The sequence below is a fragment of the Mesoplodon bidens genome (assembly GCF_964165515.1).
Source record: "Mesoplodon bidens genome assembly, chromosome: 9".
Classification (NCBI taxonomy): domain Eukaryota; kingdom Metazoa; phylum Chordata; class Mammalia; order Artiodactyla; family Ziphiidae; genus Mesoplodon; species Mesoplodon bidens.
Genome location: NC_138166.1, coordinates 32823537 through 32847356, shown reverse-complemented (window position 1 = coordinate 32847356; position 23820 = coordinate 32823537). Strand labels below are relative to the sequence as shown.

The following is a 23820-nucleotide window of genomic DNA, read 5'->3' as shown; positions in this document are numbered from 1 at the left end:
CCCCCCTCGGTCTCCTTCACCGCCTCCCTCCCTCCCTCCCTCCCCAGACCCTGCTCGGTTCTCCCCCCTCCCCCGGGGCCGCTGAGATGCTTTAAGGGGAGGAGGAGAGGGAGGGAGGGAATCAGGGGGAGGGAAGGAGGGTTGTGTTTTGTCTTAATGTCTGAGAGAGAACAACCTTCTGGGTGTTGCTCTGGAGCCGATGGGTCGGGTTTCAAACCACGTTTTGTGATATCCCCCTCCTCCCTTCCCTCCTTCTCCCCCACCCCTTGCCGGTGTGCGTGGATCGCGGGTTTATGGAGATTAATGTTCGGGGGGAGGGGGAGGAGAGGAGAGGGGGAAGGCGAATAATAATAATCCTAATAACCTGTTGTCGTGTATGGGGGTGTTTGTTGCAGATCAGAAGAAGGAGGAGGAGGAGGAGGCGGCGGCGGCGGCGGCGGCGGCGGCGGCAGCGGCAGCGGCGATGGCTACAGAAGGAGGGAAAACCTCTGAGCCAGAGAATAACAATAAAAAACCCAAAACCTCAGGCTCCCAGGTAAAAGCAAACATATAAAAAAAAAATTCATCACGAAACATAAGGGGAAAGGGGAGTTATGCCCTTTAAATGCCCAGAAGTGAAGAACAGAATAAAAATGTTTTATCCACTCAAAGCATCTTTCTGAGAGTGAGGAAGTTAAATTGTAAATTCATAAAGATTTCACATGTTTGGGATATCGCTGTTTAAAATTCCACCAGGAACGAACTCAGACTATAAGAAAAAGGTGTGTATTCTCCCAAGGGCATTTTGAGTTTAGGAAAATAACACTTCAAGAAAGTTTGTTAGAAATGTCCTTCTATTTAAACTTTGTAGTGTGGGATCTGCTTCCTTATTCCTGTATCTTACTGCTTTTGTTAATATTTATTTTGATTTTTGCCACTTCCTGAGTAAGTTCTGAAATGTAGAGCTGTCAAAATAAATAAATAAATAAATAAATAAATAAATAAATAAACAAACAAACTCCTCCCAGCTACTGGCCTTCACTAAATCCGCCCACTTTTTTTTCCCCCCCTCTCCTTTACCATCCCATTTTGGGTAGGACTCTCAGCCCTCTCCTCTGGCTTTACTGGCAGCTACTTGCAGCAAAATAGGGACTCCTGGTGAAAATCAAGCAACTGGACAACAACAAATCATTATAGACCCAAGCCAAGGATTGGTGCAACTTCAAAATCAACCACAACAGCTAGAACTGGTAACAACACAACTTGCTGGAAACGCTTGGCAACTTGTTGCCTCCACTCCTCCCGCTTCAAAAGAAAATAACGTTTCTCAACCAGCTTCTAGTTCATCTAGTTCTTCCAGCAGTAATAACGGGAGTGCATCTCCCACAAAAACTAAATCAGGTAATTCTTCCTCCCCTGGTCAGTTTCAAGTCATACAAGTACAAAATCCAAGTGGTAGTGTACAGTACCAAGTGATTCCACAACTTCAAACAGTGGAAGGCCAGCAAATTCAAATCAATCCAACTAGTAGTTCATCTCTACAGGATTTGCAGGGTCAAATTCAGCTCATTTCTGCAGGTAATAATCAAGCTATACTCACAGCTGCTAACAGGACAGCTTCTGGGAATATTCTTGCTCAAAACCTGGCAAATCAGACAGTTCCAGTCCAAATTAGACCTGGTGTCTCAATACCACTGCAATTACAGACCCTTCCTGGTACTCAGGCTCAAGTTGTAACAACCCTACCAATTAACATTGGAGGAGTGACTTTAGCTTTACCAGTGATAAACAGTGTGGCCACTGGAGGAGGGACTGGACAGGTCGGCCAGTCTGCTCCTACTACTGATGGCGGGACTTCCAATGGGAGTCAGTTAGTTCCCACACCCACCACCACTGCTTCTGCCAGTACTATGCCAGAATCGCCCTCCTCCTCCACTGCCTGCACCACCACTGCATCAGCATCTCTGAGCAGCAGTGACACGTTAGTGAGCTCAGCAGATACGGGCCAGTATGCAAGCACATCAGCCAGTAGTTCTGAACGCACCATTGAAGATTCTCAAACACCTGCTGCTACTGAGTCTGAAGCCCAGAGCTCCAATCAGCTTCAGTCTAATGGAATACAGAATACACAGGATCAATCAAATTCTCTTCAGCAGGTGCAAATTGTAGGCCAGCCTATCTTGCAACAGATCCAAATCCAACAGCCTCAGCAACAGATAATTCAGGCTATTCCACCACAGTCATTTCAACTCCAGTCCGGGCAGACGATTCAGACCATCCAGCAGCAGCCTTTGCAGAATGTTCAACTTCAAGCAGTAAATCCGACTCAGGTGCTTATCAGGGCTCCAACTTTAACACCTTCAGGGCAAATCAGCTGGCAAACTGTACAGGTTCAGAATATTCAGAGTCTTTCAAATTTGCAAGTTCAGAATGCTGGGTTGTCCCAACAATTAACCATCACCCCAGTGTCTTCAAGTGGTGGCACAACTCTTGCTCAGATTGCTCCCGTGGCTGTTGCTGGCGCCCCAATAACTTTGAATACTGCCCAGCTTGCATCAGTGCCTAATCTTCAGACAGTGAGTGTTGCCAACCTGGGTGCTGCGGGCGTTCAAGTGCAAGGAGTTCCAGTTACAATCACCAGTGTTGCAGGTAAGTCAACTGCGATCTTTTCTCACTGGTTGTTAATAACGGTTGGTTATTGTTTTTCTTTGCTAACTCAGATTTGATGTAAACCTCTGAGGTAAACATAATCATAAGGAAACTAAAATACCTGGGAGTATTACACTCAGTACTGTGACTCTGTAATCATCAGTGTGACCCATTCACATTCATACTATTCAGCATTAGGTTTTATGTGTTAAATTCGTTGGAGAGTTTTATAAAATTATTCTTCTGCGGAGCAAAACGTCCTGATTAGAAACATAAGTTTTTGTAATTCAGAGACCAAATTTGTGTACACTTGAACTTTTCTGAAAGAACCCTAGTCAAAATGATGTTTATATCTTCTTTAAGGGAAAGTAGGTTTAAAACTGAAAGAATACAGTTATGAGTCTGTTACAGTTTTAATGCGACTGTATGTTACTCCTCATGCTTCCGCATCTTGTTGCCTGTGCTTTTGCGTTTTATTACACGGTGTTGTTTTAAACTAGATATTGATGCAATTGAGAGAGATAATTTTGAGTTGCAAATTGTTTCTTTAACTTTTATGTCTGCTTTTCTGCCAAAACCAGGATTTGAGTGAATAGTCCTTCACTTATAAAATTACATTTAAGTAAAATCTGTGATGGTTATGTTATTTATAGGTGTTTTTAGTGTGAAGTTGGTGGAAGGCAATTAAAAATATAGACAGTAAACTGTCAATAGTTTGAATTTGTTGTAGTAAGGTTGTTTTAAAATCAGTTATAAAGGAGGTATTTGTTAATGCATGTAAATAGATACTTCTGAAGCATTTGGAAAACCAGTCTTATTAAGTATTTTAATCATTTTGGACCAGTCTTTTTTCATCTAATGCCTTTTGTTTTCTAGTAATTAAATACTTTTCATTTGATTATGAAAACCTAGTTGTGGTTTTGGTGTCCTTGATACTTTAAGACCTCTTTAGTTAAATTATTTCTGTTTTGATAATCTGAAATGAATAAGCATATCACTTTTGAATGACCTTTCTTGAAACAAGTTTCAGATAAATTATGCTAGGGTTCTTGTTTTACAGTTACTACCTAATGTAGATGTACATATTTAAAATTTGGAAGTTGTCAGATAGAGCTCTCTGATTAAGAAGAACAAAGGTAACATGTTTTATTTAGATACCCGTTGATTATAAACCAGAGGTATCCAGCAGAATTTTCTGTGATGATGGAAATGATCTATATTTGTTCTATCCCGTATGTTAGCCACTAGCCACGTGTGGTTATTAAGCACTTAAATTGTGACTAATGCAACAGAGGAATTGAATTTTTAATTTTACTTGATTTTCTTTAATTTTAATTTAAATAGCCACATGTGGCTAGTGGCTCTTGTATTGACAGCACAGTAACATAGTCAAAGAGCCTTTTGAGTGTGGTACGTTTTCCCTTAAGACTATTACAGCACAATTATATGTGTGTTTCTGTGGATTATAGTCCTTACCTTGCTTTGTTTCTACTCTTTTTCTAAACATTGATAATAAATTAAGTATTTCAGAAAAATGTCTGTTTTGGATGGGTTGAATGACAATTTGTATTGTCAAAGCAAAATTTATTTCATTTATATTTCATCTTGCCTTTTAAGCATTAGTTAGTGAATTATGATGAAGAGAATTGAATAATTTATAATTTAGGTTAGAAATAGTCAGTTTTTCTGTACTTTAATTGACACCAATTATGACCCAGAGTTTTTCCTTTGCCTGTTGTGAGGGTAAGCCGGTGTAACTGAGAGTATGATCTTCTGACCGCCTCAGAATCACTTGAATGATACATTATGGTAAATGCAGGATCCATTTTCTGGAACTGTAGTTTTTGGGCGGTGTGGTCAAGGAATCTGCCTTTCAAACAAACTGTCCAGGTGATTGTAAATCTCGTTTAAGTTTGAGAACCAAGGATCAAGTCGTCCGCAATGAACTATAAGGCAAAATTCGGAAGTGATGGATTTCGAGCCTAGTTCATAAGTGCCTCAGAGGGTGGATTTCTCTGACAAGTACCATTTATAGTTTTTATTCCACAAATATATATTGACTAGCTATGTGTTGAGCACTCCCAATAGGTGTGTTTAGTCTTGCATTTCAAGGATAATTTTTTTATTTAAAGAGTTTATATGGTTTGGGGGGCACTTACGTGTATGAGGAAATTTGAACTTTATGTAGTTGGTTTTCTTCTGAAACCAAAGTTTTTAAATTTTATTGATGTTCTAATACATATGCTCTATCGTTGAAGAAGATAGCCATGTTACAAAGACCAGAAATGTACCCTGATTTCAACAACTCTGTGCAGTTAATCTGGGTCTGGTTGTTTGCAGATTTTACTTTACTTCCTGGCATAATAGGTGTTTGACAAATGTTTGCTGGATTAAGGTATAAATGGTGATGGAGAAGATAGCAATTTGGAACTGGGAGCAGCACCCCTGGAGTGGTTTTAATGAAGCTAAGGAATTAACTCTGTTTTCATTAATTTCTTTTGGTTTTGAGCTTTTAAGACATTGAGAGTGGTACACCAGGTACTTTACCATCTCTGAAAGGGAGAGAGCGAGCAACAAGTGCCTATATCCCTTTTATAAATGAGCCCTGGAATTTGAGATTTTTACTTTTTGTCCCCATTCACTTTTTAGTACTTTTTGATTATTTCCTGGTTCCCCCCCAGGAGAATGGTATTGAGTTATGGGAAAATTTTTGCTCTGAATATTCATAACAACTATTACCAGGGCTTGAAAAAATTATCAGCTTTGACAGAATGTAATGGCTTGCTCAAGGACAAGGGGCTAAGAGTTCTCCACCATCCATCCTCATATTACTTCAGGAAGTATAGGAAAGGTTCTGGATGATATGGACAGAAAAAGGGAAAAAAAATCATACAAGGGAAATCAAATGAAACTAGTTTTTGAAGCTGGGACGCTTCATACTTGATTTTATGAAATAAGAATGTTAATGACATTCTACGGGGAACCTCTTTCCTTGAGAATGTATTCAGCATAATGTGTTTCTGTGGTTTGGTCTCAGCTTGAAATCCTGTGTTCCAGGCTGAGCATCTAGCATTTAGTTAGTTAGAATTGTAGTAGGAACTGAATACATGTACTCCTGCTACATATTGTTTGTTTCCTTTTTGGGATTCGGAGTTTGAAGAAAAAGCAGAAATCCTATTTTAAGTTAAGAGCGAAGGTAATAACTAATCATGCTGCCTTTGTTTTAACTAAGTGAGGAGAGGGGATGATGTTTTCCTCAAAAAGAACTACCTGTTTTCACGATGTGTTCTGGTAGCCAAAGTGCCGTAGTTAAAATGAACTTTAGGAGTTATTTCTCTTTAGTTAAAGGATTTCGAATATGTAGGGACCATTGATTTCTAAATTTTAACTTGCATTGGCCAGCAGTTTGATTTATTTTTGGCCCTAATCACATATGGTAATAGATCATGTTATTGCTTGATGGATGGATTTTTCTTTGTCAGTTTTAATGGAAATTAACATTCCTGTGCAAATTCTTACATAAAGGTAGTTCAGACTTGAGAAGATGTTGCTGGTTCTTCAAGAACTTTCTCTCTTACCTTCCTTTACTTCTTTGGGGATTAACAGAACCAGGAATGGGAGAGCCAGTTCTTCATTATTGGTGAAAATGGAGACCAAAGGAAATAGTTGACATTTATATTTAATTTTAAAACCTAACTTAATCCAGTAGAATCAACCTCTTGCACCAAACTTTTTTCCAGAGCTACTAAAAGTAGGAAATTGACTAGAAGTTTAATGCAAATATGGTTTTCCTTTGCCATATGTTGTATTAATTTGGATTTCTCTAGTAGGCATCTTAAAATAACATATACATATATGTTATACACATATATACACATATGTATATATACATATATAAACATATACACGTCTATTTTTGTGTATACATATGCATATGTCTCCTGTGTTTGGTTCTTTTTTCAGAGAAGTCACCTTTACTCCTGTAATTTTTTTCCTGTAATATCTTCTGCTACTCTTTGTTACAGATTGGAATTCATCATAAGGAACTTATATCTTGTGCCCTGTACAAGTTTTGGGTTCTGAACTACCAAGTTGGTTTTACACATTAGAAAATTATAGCATGACCTTTAAGATTTGTTGATGATGACATAACAATACTGTTGCGTAGTTTTAAGTTTTTCTTGGAAGGTAAAGTACTCATTGTAGAGCCACATTAGTTTTTTAAAAGGGCATCTTTGGGACGGATTTCAGGATAAGAGAGTGAAGGAAAACTGTTAATCATCTGCTTTTCAAATCTAAATCAAGGAATATATAACAAGTAATACTTAAGAAATATTGGAGCAGGCATAAAAGCAAGTTGAAGAGGAAGAAAGGAAGCTTGATCAAGAAAGAAGATAGGGAAAATTTGCTCTACATAGATCTTGTACAAATAACACAGATTTACAAAATGAGAGAATTTTAATTTGAAAGGATCTTTGAGATTATTGCTCATCAGTTGTAGCCTTCTGTTAGTGCTGATAAAGTCTGTAAAGGAATTTTGTGTTTTTACTGTTATAAGTGAAAGGAGAAATATGGGTCAGAGGTTCAGCAGTGCTACATTAGGTACTTGGGGATGACATAGTACGGATTGACAGTAAAAGGGAGAACCTGGCCTGATACCGGACCATATGCCTACGTATATGTGGGCTGTCCTGTACCCTTCTGATCTAGGTATGAGATAAGATTGTATGTTCCTAATGCTTGTCATTTTATTACCTAGTGAATGAGCAAACTGTGGCAAAGGAAACCTATCACTTATATAAGTGTGTGTGGTGAGATAAAGACTTACTGAAATTGTAGTTAACTAAGGTAACTTAAAGATAATTGAGCATCCTTCCCCCTCCCTCATCCCTTAGTGGTAGTTTAGAACTAAAGAAACTGAAGCCAGAAAGGTTGAACGACTTGTACTTTGTGGCAAGCTGAAGACTAGAATCTTGGCTTCTGCTCCAGTTGTCTTTCTCCTGTATTTCTGCCTTTGTTATTCAAATCTTTTGCTAGGTTGTGAGTAAATGTAGCTGAGGTTTAGGGATCAGAGAGGGAGAGTATCCAGCTTGAGTTGTCTTCTCCCAGATAGACTGTGTCTGTTATTCCTGGATATTTAGCGTTAATATATTGAATATAATATTGGTGGAAAACACAATTCTATCTGCCTCCTTGTTACTGAATATAATGGTGAAATCTCAGTGGTATAATTTTGTCCTTTTTGAAAGAGCAAATTCAGAACTTGAAGAGATTAGTAAATTCTGTATGTAGGTAAGCAAGTTCTAGGGCTGTTGAGATACTGCATCTTTTCCCAAACAGTAGTTAGAAATGGATTTTTTAAAATGAGATTCGAGGAAGAAAACAAACATTTATTGTTTTCCTAGAGTGTGTTATGTGCTGGGCCAGGTATTTATACTATCTTAGTATATCCTACAGTATCCTTGGGATTACTGTGTCTGTTTTACAGATAGCCTCACTGAGCTTTGCTTATATGTGGAATCTAAAAAAAGGGTACAAACGAACTTACCTACAAAACAGAAATAGAGTTGCAGATGTAGGCAACAAACTTATGGTTACCAGGGGGTAAAGGGAAGCGGGGCAGAATAAATTGGGAGATTAGGATTGACATATGCACACTACTATGTATAAAATAGATAACTAATAAGGACCTACTCTATAGCACAGGGAACTCTACTCAATATTCTGTAATGGCCTATATGGGAAAAGAATCTAAAAAAGAGTGGATATATGTATAACTGATTCACCTTGTTGTACACCTGAAACTAACACAACATTGTAAATCAACTATATTCTAATAAATTTTTTTTTAAAAAAGGAAAAGAAAATTTGCCCTCCAGTAAGTGGTAGAGCCATGGTTTAAAGTCATCTCTGATTCCAAGATGTTCACAAGACATAAAGTAAAAGGATAAGTCTACAGATACAGGCTATTTTTCACCCTTTTGTATCTGATGTATACTTGAATCCCTTAAAGGGTAAGCAGTTTTGAAAATTGAAATGCTGACTAGCCCTGACAATGTGGCATTGACAGACAATTATGATAGAAAGTAATGAAAGAAACTAGTGTGGCTGCATGGAGACTTCTGTGTTAAACTCAGATTTCAAAATAGTGTATGTGGAAGATAGGAGGAGGGGCATAGGATTAAGGATGAAAACAAAAAGCAACATGACGTTTTAAGAATAATGTCAGTTAAACAGAAGCTCATAATAAAGTCAGGCTTTTAAAATTCAAACAACTTATAAGGCTTTAAATCAAAGAAAGAGATGATCATTGTTTGAGCAAAATGGTGTAATATCAAGAAAAGGCAGAACTCCTCCACTCTGCTTCTGTTAACCAGCGAGGAAAATGCAATTCCGGCTGAAATGACTAGAGCTGTAACTCACTCTGAGATATTTATTCAAGGTAAGTGAGGAGGTAGGGGATGTTTAGTTGCTCTTTGGAAGTCAGGATGATCTAGACGAATGCTATCCTAAAGTCAGAAGGAACTTTCAGGTTTCATTTCAGGCCATATCAGTAACTTAAAAATTATGCAGCATGGAAGAATTGAGTATGAATAAGCACTTCACTTTTTGAAAACATCCCACACTACAGACAAATGAGCTTGATGACCGTCCTTAGCAAAGTCCTTGAATGAATTATGGAGTAGTTGGCCTCTGAGCGTTTAAAAGAATTCAGGGATCAGGGATCGTTGGGAACCAGTATGGGTTCACTAAGGAACGAGGTCCATAAATTCTTTCTTTAGAGTTTCCAGATGAGTATACAAAGTAACGTCAGTACAATGTATCTTGATTTCAGCCTTGATAGTCATGATTTCTTTAAAGGCTCATACCTGGTTGCTCTATTATATGAAAAATGTTGATTGTCTACCTCAGTAGAGGTAGAGGTCTCTGGTATTAGGGCATAGGGTTCTATCCTTGATACAGTCCTGTTGAACATTTTTTTTCAAATTTTATACTGAAGGGTGACCTATTTACTGAATTCAAAGATGAGACAAAGCTGGGAGATGTTGGTAACAATTATGATAGGGCATAAAATTGAGATGCCCAGTGATCTTAATAGACCAGAATGCTGGGCCGGAATTAGCAACATAAATACAACAGGTAAGATCCTCTATTTAAAGTTGAGGGGTGGGGGGCAGGATTGTTCACCTACAAGATGGAAAACATGGTTTGGCAGCAGGACATGTGAAGATGACTTGGGATTTATTGGCTTAATATGAACTAAGAGTAGAATAAAGCTCCTGTACTTTATGCTTGTCAGACCGTTTCTGCAATACTGCGTACAATACTGGGTGTGGCACATTTTAAATGGGACAGTGACAAACTGGCGAGCATATCAAGAAGGCTTCCCAGGATGAAACGTGTGGAAAACATTTCACACTAGCAATAATCAGAGAGAGGGGGGTTGTTATTAAAAGAAAATAAGAGAAAGTGTGACAGCTTCTTTGGATATGTGAAGAGCTATTTTTTGTTGTTTTTGTTTTTTAATAAAGTTCTGTTATGTTTTGGCCTTGGGAAACCAATACAATGAGTATATGTACACACACATGAGCTAATGCTGTGCGGTAATGGAATGGTTTGTTTCATGAAGTAGTGATCTTCCTGTTGTTAGATGCTGGGTGTCCATCTATCAGAGACACTAAAATATAGAATTTCCTGTGTTATATAGAAGGTTTGATTAGATAATCTGTGAGTCTTCTAATTCTAAAATTTAGGATTCTATGAATATTTGAGTACGTAGTTCTATTCTGGGTACTTCCATCCAACATATGGTGAGAGTTCCTCGTAAGTTGTGTTAAACTTACATGATTGACTAAGTAGGGATTTGGTGGGGGTGGAGGGGAGGTTTGAGGGTCACATTTACCATTTTTCTTATTACAAAGGCAGTATAATTGAGATAAATTCTATTAAGAAATAAATGCAATACTTCATAAATTAATAGATTTCTGTTCTTCGTTATTTGTTAGACTTACTGATTGTGCTCTTAGATGCTATTTTTCTATGTCATTTGCACTTCTATTAGGTGACTACCAAAGCATTAGTATTTTAAAAACACACTAAAGTGCCCAACATTGAATTTGTAGTTAGGATATTTTATCTCAGTAGCTCTTTAACCATAGTCATATTTCTGATAATGACACTTTAGTATGAACAATGTGATTACTTTTTCTTCAGTAGACTTAGCAGTTGGAAAATCCAGTATACTGATGGAGTTCAAACTGTGGGAAGTGCTCAGAGCTTCAAATTTGTTAATTTATCCTGTGGAGTAAACAAATCAAGTAGGTCTTTCTTTTTGTCTCAGAATATCTAGCACATAGGCGCTTTAAAAAAAATATTTGAGGCCCGAGACCCTTTTGAATAGAAAAAGTAATAATTCCGATATATGAAGTTCTTTTTGCCTTAGGTATGGTAATAAAGTTAGGAGTAGGGACTGTCTGGGCTTGATCAGCGGTGTAGTTCAGGTAGTAGGTTTGTTATTACTGCAGATGTATGTACTCTGAGAGGCTTCCTAGATCACAGGTATTTTGTGTTCTTTTAGGTGATCATCAGTCAGGTGCAACCAGAAGAGGAGACACAGGAGAGGCCCAGGAAAAAAAGTTTATTATACACACAGGTCCTAGAGAGACAGTCAGTGTGCACTGCGAGGGGAGGTGCACACATGGGAGGTGATGCCAAGGGATCTGGCTCAACGTAGCAGGTGGGGAGCAGAGAGAGCAAGAATCCATGGGCAGGTGCCTTTATTGAGGGATCAGTGTGTGAGGGGATTTCGTTGGTGTGTTTAAATGCTGCTTGGCCACAGTCAGGGGAAGGTAGGAAGGGAACCTCGTGGCAGGAGCAACCCTTATCACACTGGTGCACCTGGTTGCCTGGGCCGGGTGCTTACAGCCTGCTTGTGGGGATGTTGAGGCAGCAGGGGAAAATAACGTTTTAAAATATATAATACAACAGGATTAGGAATTAGAACTCCTATATTTTTGTTAGGGTACTGCTCTCCCATTAGCTAGTCCATCCTGGGCAAACATATTATAATTGGAGCTTCAGTCCTTTTTCATTTGTAAAATAGTGCTATTAATTCCTTCTCTTTTTACCTCATAGAGCTGCAAAGATCAGATGAGATGATATGTATAAAAAGGCTTTGGATATTGTAAAGAAAACTATATATGGAAGTTGGTAACCTGGTAAAAATCTCTACATGGCGACTCTCGCCCACTAGAAGAATGTGAAGTAGTAAAGTGGGAGAATGAGTAGTTTTCGATATGGGTATTAGCTTGAGTTAAAGATCAGAAGTAAAAGAGAGATCTGTATAAAAGGAATATCAGAAAGCTTTGGTGAAGTGCAGCTAAGGATATGGGGAGGGGTGTATCTACAGGTGGAAAAGAAGCAGTGTGTTTCAGTATAGTAAGACCTAGATGTCTGCTGTGTACTGTCTGTGTAAGCTCTGAAAGTACTCACCTGTCTAAAAAGGATACTTATGTTGGGGAGGTAAGACTTACATGCATGAATCAATTATATGGCTTGCTGCAATTGCATATGAGAGTTTATACTTAAGTGCTGGGTTTTGAGCTATGGAAAATGACTAGGAGAGCTCAAAGACAAGTGAGATCTGTGGTTTGCAGTAAACAGGGAGGGCTTTCTGAGGTGAAGGTTGGTTTGGGAAGTGGGAATTTGAAACTTTGAGGGTAGAGAGGTGAAGAGAGGATGTCTTGAGCCAAGCAGTTGAACTTGGAATGAAAAGGGTAGAGCCCTTGCGTGGAAGCTTATAGTTAACACAGGGAGTTGTGTTCTCTCATCTGTGTGCTCCATAGAGGCATAGTGGTCTCACAGAGTAGCTCAGGGCATGCCCAGTGGACAGCCTGCCACCCCTGCTTCAGCCAGAGAAGTTGTGTGTTTATTGGACTGTGAGCTTACATTTTGTTTGAAGAAGAGATTCTGCCAAAATAATAAGTTTGAAAAACATGAATCTAGTGGATGGAAGAGATTGAATAGAAAGTTTTGCAAATGATATTGTTAGAGCGTTTCTCTATAGATAAAAGTGTGGAGAAGTTAGAAATCAGGAGCCCAGTGGAAAGGATGTTGTTGGAATAATTTAGCCACGAATTCACAGTGGTCTTGAGAAAGGCTATGGCAGTGAAGTTGCTTAATACAAAAGACAGGTTGTTGAACCTCTCTTTAGTACACAGAATGGTGACATGAAGTAAGTATTAAGGAATTAGGTAAAAACATCAGGTTTGCTGGTTCCTTTCCTCTGTATCAAGTATAGTAATAGGCATTGAGAAACTGAAAATGAAGTGAGACAAATTTGCCTCTCTCGCAGAATATATTACCTGTTGCAGAGACATAACCATATCTCTTTGCTTCTAAAACATACTTTTTTTTGAACATTTTATCATCTTGGAAATTGAAATCCACCTTATAAGCAAAGGCATGTCATAGTTTAATTAGAATATTTTTTCTTATGATCACTTGCATCTTAGACTTAATGGAATACGATGACTATATAATCGGTTAAAGTACAACGTGGCATTTGGTTTATAAAGGCTGTGAATGAGGTGTTATAGGAGCCCAAAGGAAGGAAAAACTCGTTCTGCTTGTAGAATTCTGGGGATATTTTCATGGAGAGGGTGATAACTGAGCTGGGCCTTAAAAGGATGACTAAAAAGTTTGCAAGGTTGGGATGAAGAGGGCTATTTCAGGTTATGTTGGATTTTACATGTCAGAAATTCAGTTAAGGAGTCTTCTATAAACAATGCAAAATTCAGGCTTAGATCAAGGAATATTAGTATACATTAAAGTTGAATTGTAAACCTCCTATAGGCAGGAGCTGTGTTTTATGTGTATGTTTTTTTCTATTTCACACATCAATGAACATTGCTCAATATAAATAATCCTGATGCTGAACTAGGGGAAGGCCCACAGGTGGAGAATGTTGATTGCATAGGAGAATGGGATGGGTGGATCCTTGGGATAGATTCAAGACAAATACTTCAAAAGGAATGAGAGTTTATGATTATAAAAGGAAAAATGAGTAGTAAAATTAAATAACAGAGGAACTTACACATCTGATTGCTTCATAAGTTTTGAGGGACAGTTGCTGTGAGAATCTTAGCAGTGGGGGAAGTTTTGAGGAGAAATCAAAGGTGTTTAAAGTCTCCAGGTTGTTTCTGTCCCTCAGAAGTTATCATGTAGGTGCCTCATAATGTGGCCAGTCATAGAGGGTTTAGTACAGTTCTGTAATAATGAGTCAAGTCACCACAGCTTTTTGTTCACAGAAGCGGAGCTGCTTTTGCACAGAAGTATAGGAACCAGATAGTGATCTGTGCTGTGGTAAGTGGGTACCTGTGCCTGGTGTGGGGTTGGGGGAGAGGGTGGAAAGTCCTTGTTGTAGTTGAGGGTGTCTAAGCCAGGGACTTGAGGGAGAAGAGGGAAGAGGAAGACACTAGATGCGTATGGTGACGAGTACTAACTGGATTTATGTAAGGTAAATAATTACACTTAGGGGCTTCCCTGGTGGCGCAGTGGTTGAGAGTCCGCCGATGCAGGGGACATGGGTTCGTGCCCCGGTCCGGGAAGATCCCACATGCCACGGAGCGGCTGGGCCCGTGAGCCACGGCCACTGAGCCTGCACGTCCGGAGCCTGTGCTCCACGACGGGAGAGGCCACAACAGTGAGAGGCCCGCGTACCACACACACACACACACACAAATAATTACACTTAAAGTGGTTTGTAAATCCTACGCATTTTCCCATATATTTAAATCTACATACAAACCAATTTGAGAAACTGACATTTGACAGATATTTGTCATAAATAGGACAGACTATGATGATACGCTTGTTGAAGGAGTAATTTGATTGTTTCATAAATAATCATATTGATTATTTGTTTTTTAGTTTTATAAAGTTAAAGCACATTGTATTTTTATTTCTAGAATTTCTCTCACCTTTTGTCCTCATTGGTAGGATGTCAGTACTTAAATTGATTTTAGTGATAGGGCAGGTAATAGTTTTAGTAACCTCTTGATAGACTTTCATCCATTTCATGGACTCCCTGCTAGCAGACTGCATCCGTAAATTCAATCAGCAAATAGGTACCCAGCATCTGTATTGTGGTTGAATAACCTGGGGCTGAACTCCCACTTCCATAATGTTCCAATAGGGAAAGAAGTCGTTCTGTTTTCTTTCATGAATGAAACAAGAAGCAAGTGTGCTTTAACCCTTAATGTTTGTTTTATATTTAAGCTCACATTTACTGCATGTTTATAGTATGCCAGATACTGTGTGCAGCACTTGGTATATTGACTCATTTACTCTTTAGAACACCCTATAAAGTTAAGTACTGTCAGGTGCAAAAACTGAGGCCTAGAGTGGTAAATAATTTGCTCAAGGCCACCTAATCCAAACACATTCTGTCTCTAGAACCCTGGCACCATCACCACTTACGGTCTCTCACCGTATACTCCCTATGTACTGCAGTGTGTTTCCTGTGACCAGTTGTGGAAACAATTCATTGTCTCTTATGTGTCAGATTTTGTGCGTAAGCATTATATAATATGTTAACTCAGTTAATTTTGGCAGTCCTATGAAGAAGGTAGTGACGGTGACCTCAGCTTTTCGAACAGGAAACCAAGGCTATCAGAGGTTAGTATCTTGGCCAAGGGCATACAGCCAGTATGTTAGGCAGCTAGTAAGTGAAAATATTTTATGAGTCTGGTCTAGGTGAACAGGACTACCTTTACAGCTAAGCAATATGATTTTAAGTTACCTTACTGTAATTGTTGTAGTATGTTCAATAAGTTCTTTAGGTGAGCACTCTGACTCTTTATCGCCCTTTGGGGCACAGGGCATATGTACCACAGAGAGAATTAGAGAAAAAAAAAGGTTTTATTACTTTGTGGTATCCTGTGTTGATAGGGAATTTGAGGCTAATAAGAATATTTCCTTTACTAAATACATGTGTACCATAAACCAATTTTGAATGAATTTTGAAAAACAGATTCTAAGGACGTAAGGCACAGAGGAGTCTTATATTTTGTTTTCATTAATATTTGTAAACTGTTAATATTAGTATTTAATATGTTAATTTGTATTAAGCAATATTATTAAATATCAGCATATATTGATAATTAATGTCTGTGTTATATTAATTTATACACACTGATATTTAATTGTATTAATATAAAATGAATAAAATTATCAAGTATACCAAAAAATATATACTTCCTGAGGCCTGTATTTTCATCACTTTGCTTCTTGATCAGGATGTGACATGTTAGTATAGATATAAACTTTCTACTATCTGAAGGAAATATCACCACAAAATGACTTAAAGAAAATCCAAAGATCATAAAAATTATATGTATAGAATTTGTGTTCTTCAGATAATCCTGCATGTCATTTTTATGTAGCATTAACTCATTTGACAGGGATGGTGCTATAACTTTATTATTGTTCTTTACTGAATAAATAAGAAGCAAGATACATCAATATTTGAGTATCTGCCACTATATACCATACAATGTATACCATACATTGTAGAGTAGATATTTCTTCTCTACTCATGGGGCCTCTACTTTGTTCTACGTGAGTTTTGTTTTATATCAGTGTTAGGTTATTGCTATTTTTAGTAGATGAGAAAAATCAAGGCCCAGAAAAGTTAAATAATTTGCCCAGTGTTACAGAATTAACACATGGGAAAGTTGGGGAAAGAATCCACATTCCACCTAGACTCAAAATTATTTTTGCTGTTTTATCATAAGTCCTTGGGGCCAAGGAAGTTGCTTCCATGAAAAGTTTTTAAAGGTTTTTTTTTTCCCCCTCAATTTTAAAGTAACAAAATACCAAAGAGTTAAAGACCAATCTACATTTTCTAAGAGATTGATACACCAGAGTAAATTTATAGTATATGAGGACGGAGTAAATTTAGTCTGTATTTTCAAAAGATGTGATTGAGTTCATTTTGTCTCTCTGTAAGTTTGTGTGTGTGTACACATTTACATATATACATTTACTCATTATAAGCATATTGAGTAAAAAGTTAAGGGGATTATATTCTACATCTGTGGACCTATTCATCACCATCCTTGTTCTCCTAACCCTACCCTATAATTAAGTATACCAACCCATTTTGGGGTAATCCTAAAAAATTAGCACACCTCTTGACACTATACCCACACCCCAAGTCACAGAGAAAACTTGATTGTTGAAATCAAAGTATTCAGACAGCTCTCAGTGCTTTTTAAAGGATTCTTTGGCAGCTATCTGAGCTGGCAATGATAACTATGTATAATTTGCAAACTGGAAGACAAACATGTTTCATTCTATGAGCAGTTTGTGATGAGCAGAGGTAACTGACATATTTAAGAAAAGAGCTCTGTGCTGGTAACATGTTGTCTCTTCCATTAAATAGTTGTGTTACCTTTGGGAATGGAGGTCTTGGTTTTTTTCCTGTTGTTACAATGAAATATTTGTGTTTGTGTGTATTTTGTAAAATGAAATATTTGAGGTAATTTTGTTTAGTGTTAAAAATTCTATAATTTTAAGCACAAATGTGTAGAAACCAAATAGCGCTTACATTTTATTTCAAGCCCATTTGAGCCAAGAGGAAAACTCAGGAAAAATATCATTTAACAATATTTCTAGTGTTTAAATCAAATCGGTTACTTTTTGGAGTAAAACTTTGAAAGAGATACATCAGTATTTCAAAAATGTCAGGTTTTGTTTTGGCAAACCTTTGAAGCCAAATTTGGTATTGAATCTAATGCTGTTGCCCTTTAAAGAAGGTCATTCATCTAGGTTTGAGTCATTACTAAGTAAGGATTTGCAGAATTTTTTTAGAAAATGATTTGCTGCCATCCTTTTATTATTTTTTTTTTTTTTTATTTTTTTTGTGGTACGCGGGCCTCTCACTGCTGTGGCCTCTCCCGTTGCGGAGCACAGGCTCCGGACGCGCGAGCTCAGCGGTCATGGCTCACGGGCCCAGCCGCTCCGTGGCATGTGGGATCTTCCCGGACCAGGGCACGAACCCATGTCCCCTGCATCGGCAGGCGGACTCTCAACCACCGCGCCACCAGGGAAGCCCGCCGCCATCCTTTTAAACTAGACGTATGCCCAGCCATCAGCAACAGCAAAGATGAGGACCAGGGCCCTAAACACTTGGGCATTCAGATCGCCATCTGGGACCTCATCTGACTACTCAGAATGCCCTTGCCGGTGAATATAGGCGTTGAAGATCCCTGGTCAGAGACCAGCTGCCCTTTAAGCCAGGGAGTATGCTTGCCTAGGCCTGAGCTTCTCTAGCCGAGAAGAAGCATCGATAGCCCTGTGAGAACAAATACTGCCGCAGTAGCCAGAGAACTCTCTTATGCAGTATTACCTTCTAACCTTTCCAAAAGCTAGGTCCTGATCTTCAGACCAGAGATTTTACTGTTGTCTTTGCTGCCTTCCTGCTTTCCAACTTTACAGTAACCATTTCAATCCACCTAACCATTTTATTACCTTAGCACCTCCTCATGACTTAGATTTCTAGTCAGCCTGCTCCACGGATGATAGTGTAAAATCTACAAATTTAGAAGTAGAAGAGTTAGATGGATCTCTGTATCTCAGTTTCAAAGGAGAAGCTGTCTTACTTCTTATTCTAGAAGGTGAAGAATATGACAGCTGATTTGTAGTCCAAAGAGGTCTCATAAGAGCAGTTGTATTTTCATCTGTTTAAACTTTAGAATTTTCTGCTTGGGGTATTAAAGCAGGGAAAACTCCATTTTCAGCCTCACAACTACTGGCAAAGGGGAGTTTAATATAGATTCCAGCTGCTACCTTGGGAAGAAAGTACTTCTTTAAATGCTGGATTGTGCTGATGTCAAGATGAGTTCGTAGAGGGACTTCTATGAGGGATTTTTTTTTAAATTAAATAATGATAAAACAGGATTTTTTTTAAACAAATGAGTTTCAAAAGCAATTTTTAATATAATACTTGCTTGGATTTCATTTGGTAAAGTTAATTTTAATTTATAGAAACACTTTTAAAAGTATATATTTGATTCCCCATGATTACTGAGAAACAAAAGAGTTGTTTTGGGAATCATGTCTTAAAAAGGTTATGTGAGATCTAGCACTCAACTGTTATACAGAAGTTTAAAAAAAACATAAAGAAAATTGTGCCTTCAAATATCCCTTAAAAGCACCCCTAGTAAAGGATTTATTTATTTATTTATTTATTTATGTTATTAAGAATCCTACATGCTTTTCAGTATGTTAGCCCAGTTGTTATAGTAAAGGCAATCGAGCACTCAGTTCTCATTGGTTAGGAATAGCTATTTGTTTCTGCATAATACTGTAGGCTTAACTTAAAACTAAGGAGACATTGTGGTGCTGGTGAAATAGAGGTGGACAGGAATCAAGACCTGCCCTCAGTCCCCTGGTCTGCCGGGTACTGTCTATGATGTGGGGATGGCCTTTAGTGTTCTTGAGCCTTAGTTGTAATCACCTGTAAAATGAAGATAACAAAATGCCTACTAAACTGGGTTTTTCTGAGGATTAAATGGAGTAGCATGTGAAAATGTTTTGTAAATAGCAAGGCACTGAATGGGTGTAAACTATTATTATTATAAATTTACCCGTACTCTTTTTTTCTAAATTAATACGTGTATGTGTTTAGTATTTTGCAGTCTCATTTTCTATCACATGTTCATTTTGTTGCAACATACAGTGCCATTCTGGTAATGTATTAAAACATTCAATAAATATCCAGTAGAAAGAAGTGAGACTTCTCTGTTACTTAGCTTAATTGGATGTGTTAACTATGGGTTTTATTTTCTGTTTTCTGATGCTTTGACATCTGGGGCCTCAGTGACCCTGGAGGGTCTGCCCTTTCCAGGGTTAACAAGTTCCTAGAGATAGTAAACAACTCCACCTTGAGTGTACTTTTCAAATACAAATACAAATACAAACCACTCCAGAGCCCACCCCCCAACCACATCCTTTATGGCCCTCATACTTCAGGCCACTATCTACCTGCTCTAATCACAGGGCCAGGTACCAGACAGACACCAAAAGACAGCCCTCATGCTCCAGAGCCCTTTGAAATTATTCACACTGGCCAATCCTAAGCCTGTTTCCCCTGCCTCTGTTCCTCCTGCCTCGTGCCTTTTCCTTTTTGTGGAAACCACAATAAAGGCTCCTGTCCACAATTCCTCTCCGGCCCTCTGCCTCCTGATCCACCCTGGTACCTCCCAGTGTGGCCTGCTGGGGCATGGTAACTCTTACCCACCTCTGGGTAACTGAATAACAAGCTGTCTTTTCATTGGCAATCTTCTCAGCTTAGTATACCTCAGATTTTCTGTTAATACATTATATTTTAAAACAGTGGACTGCTGATTTATTTTCTAATTTTTATGGCAAAGAGTCTTATTACAAAGAAATAGTACTTAATATTGCTAAGTTTAAAGTTTTCTTCAGAACTAACTAAAATGGAGATTCAGAGTGGTATTGAGATATGTATGTTTGTGCGCAGGTGAATATATACATATGTTCATGTATATAAAAAAATTTTTAACCATATTGGAAGATGACAGAAATTGTCATTTGTAAGCTACCTTTACACACCCACCATCTTTGGTTCAGCTCTTTTTGTTTATAAGTGAAAAAACTAAAGTTTGTTTATAAGTGAAAACCCCAAAGTGGATATGTAGTTTACCCAAATCACATCTTTAGTTATTGGCAAAGTCAGGATAACCCAGATCCAACTCCCTGAGGCTTAAATAGACATGCAAATGTCATAAGCATCTTTATTAGGAAGAAAATTGTAGGTAAGTTTTTCTTGCTTCTTTTCTTTCTCAAAGGAATAAGATCTTAAAGTTAATTTTGTTTTCTCCTGTCCCAAGTGGCAGTATTTTGGTTGCTAAATAATTGTTCCAATTGTTATAATTTTTTCATTTAGCAAAACTAAAATTTGATATAGTTATTAAATTTTGTTTCATAAACTATTTTTAATTCTAGAATCCAGATATTTTAAGTGCACAGTTCACCCATTTTGTATCTCAGCTCTTCATTTTTTTTCTTATTTTTGTTTTTGATGTTAGATTTTCAAACTTAGAAACTTGTAGCAGCCTTTATGCTAGACACTTCGTTGTAAACATTCTTCAGTGTTTGTACTTTTATGGTAAATTTGACTGGGCCAAATAATCATTTTGTGAACTGAGATAATATGGGGAGAAGTTGTTGAGAGATCAGTGAATTATAGTGGACAAAAAAATGAGTTAGGAGTTTTCGTGGGTTTTCTCAGTGAGTTTTTTGGTTTGTTTTTTATTTTTTTGGTAGACATAATCTTAAGAGGTACATAATACAAGATGTGGGGTGAAATAGCTTTCTGCTGTGTTCTGTATTGCTGGGTCTTTATATAAATATTGGATCAAGTTTGGCTTTTCCACATTTGAAGAAATAGAAAGGGGAGGTGGCTTTTCTTAAATTTAATTTTTATTTTATATTATAGTTGATATACAATGTTGTGTTAGTTTAAGGTGTACAGCAAAGTGATTAGGATACATATATCCATTCTTTTTCAGATTTTTTTCCCATAAAACTTATTACAGAATATTGAATAGAGTTCCCAGTACTACACAGTAGGTTCTTGTTGATTATCTATTTTATATATAGTGGTGCATATATGTTAATCCCATACTCCTAATTTATCTCTCCCCCAGCCTTTCCCCTTTGGTAATCATAAGTTTGTTTTTGAAGTCTGTGAGTCTCTTTCTGTTTTGTAAATAAGTTCATTTGTATCACTGTTTTAGATTCCACATGTAAGTTATATATTACGATATTTGTCTTTCTTTGTCTGACTTACTTCACTTAGGATGATAATCTCTAGGTCCATCCATGTTGCTGCAAATGGCAAAATTTCATTCTTTTTTATGGCTGAGTAATATTCCATTGTATATATGTACCACATCTTCTTTATCCATTCCTCTGTTGATGGACATTTTGGTTGCTTCCATGTTTTGGCTATTGTAAATAGTGCTGCAGTGAACATTGGGGTGCATGTATTTTTTCAAATAGTGGTTTTCTCCAGATATATGCCCAGGAGTGGGATTGCTGGATCATACTGTAATTCTCCTTATTCTCCTTTTACCTTTTTAAGGAACCTCCATACTGTTCTCCATAATGGTTGTACCAATTTACATGCCCACCAACAGTGTAGGAAGGTTCCCTTTTCTCCGCAACCTCTTCAGCATTTATTGTTTGTAGACCTTTTGATGATGGGCATTCTGGCTGATGTGAGGTGATACCTCATTGTAGTCTTGATTTGCATTTCTCTAATAATTAGCATGTTGAGCATCTTTTCATGTGCTTTTTGGCTATCTGTGTGTCTTCTTTGGAAAAATGTCTATTTATATCTTCTGCCCATTTTTAGATGGGGTTGTTCGTTTTGTTTCTGCTTGTTTTTGGTATTGAGTGGCATGAGCTGTTTGTTTATTTTGGAGATTAATCGCCTGTTCGCTTCTTTGCAAATATTTTCTCCCATTCTGTGAGTTGTCTTTTCATTTTGTTTATGGTTTCCTTTGCTGTGCAAAAGCTTTTAAGTTTAATTAGGTTCCATTTGTTTATTTTTGTTTTTATTTTCATTAGGAGGTGGATCCAAAAAGATAGTGCTGTAGTTTATGTCAGCGAGTGTTCTGCCTTTGTTTTCCATGTAGCTGTCCAGTTTTCCCAGCACCACTTACTGAAGAGACCATCTTTTCTCCATTGTATATTCTTGCCTCCTTTGTCGTAGATTAATTGACCGTAGGTGCATGGGTTTATTTCTGGGCTTTCTATCCTGTGCCATTGATCTATATTTCTGTTTTTGTGCCAATACCATACTGTCTTGATTACTGTAGCTTTGTAGTATAGTCTGAAGTCAGGAAGTGTGATTCCTCTAGCTCTGTTTTTCTTTCTCAGGATTGCTTTTGCTATTTGGGGTCTTCTTTGTTTCCATACAAATTCTGAATTTTTTTGTTCTAGTTCTGTGAAAAATGCCATTGGTAATTTGTTAAGGATTGCATTGAATCTGTAGATTGCCTGGGGTAGTGTAGTCACTTTGACAGTATTGATTCTTCCAATCCAAGAACATGGTATATCTTTATCTGTTTCTGTCATCTTCGATTTCTTTCATCAGTGTCTTATATTTTTCAGAGTACAGGTCTTTTGCCTCTTTAGGTAGGTTTACTCCCAGGATTTTATTCTTTTTGATGCAGTGGTAGATGGGATTATTTCCTTCATTTCTCTTTCTGATCTTTCATTGTTATTGTATAGAAATGCAAGAGATTTCTGCATATTAATTTTGTATCCTGCAACTTTACCAGGTTCATCAATGAACTCTAGTAGTTTTCTGGTAGCATCTTAAGGATTAGAAAGGACAGTTGGCTTTAAATTGGTCCTCCACACAGATACTAGTGATAGTTCTCCATTTCCTCAGAAAACTGAATAAAATGTAATATAATTACATTGGAAGGAAAAATTTAGGTTGAACTAAAGAAGTATATTCTTAATAATGTAAGTAATTAAATAGGGCATAACTTATTGAGGGAGGATTTAAATCTCTACCCTTGAAAATCTTTTATGTATTAACTACCTTTTGGATTGTTCTAGAATTGCATGTCAGCTGCTCACCAGGGATCCTCTAATTTTCTAAATAAGAGAAATTAAGTTTTTTGATCATAAATAAATAAGAGAAATTAAGTTTTTTGATCATAGAATAAATCTGGCTACTTCCTGCCAGATTTCCCATCTGCCACCTCTTATACCTGGTCTGCTAGAGGCCCAGAGACACTCTTATTACAAAAGCATTCGGCTTTTGTAGTAGAAAATGAACAGCTATAAATGGGAGGTGAGTAATGGTCCGCTCTGCTTCTTCTAATAGTAGCCTGATTATCTTGGCTTCCTCCAGTCTGCAGAGACAGTGCCTTGCATATAGTTGGTGCTTAATAAATATGACTCAGGAGATGCAGCTCTATTGAAAAAAAATTTGTATTTAAAATACTTGATTCCATTTTCCATAGTATGTGGGCATTTTTCAAAACTTGTCACTTATTTTAAGGACTGATATTCATTTTAACTGTAGTAATAATAAGCATACAGAAACTTTAGATTTCACCTTTTAGAATGCTTTGCCTTTTT

At 37.5% G+C, this 23820-nt stretch overlaps 1 protein-coding gene across 4 annotated transcripts in view; it reads left to right on the top strand.

The window, feature by feature from the left end:
- Nucleotides 1–437: 437 nt before the first annotated feature.
- Nucleotides 438–23820, top strand: part of SP4 (Sp4 transcription factor) — an 81487-nt gene continuing 58104 nt past the window's right edge. For 2 of the 4 annotated variants that reach the window (XM_081243492.1, XM_081243490.1), the window contains exons 1-2: nucleotides 447–535; nucleotides 1077–2628. In XM_081243492.1, coding sequence (XP_081099618.1) covers nucleotides 464–535; nucleotides 1077–2628 — 1624 coding nt within the window. In that variant the 5' untranslated portion in view covers nucleotides 447–463. Of the gene's footprint in view, nucleotides 536–1076; nucleotides 2629–23820 lie in introns of all 4 variants that reach the window. The other 2 variants (XM_081243489.1, XM_081243491.1) reach the window with 2 other exon arrangements.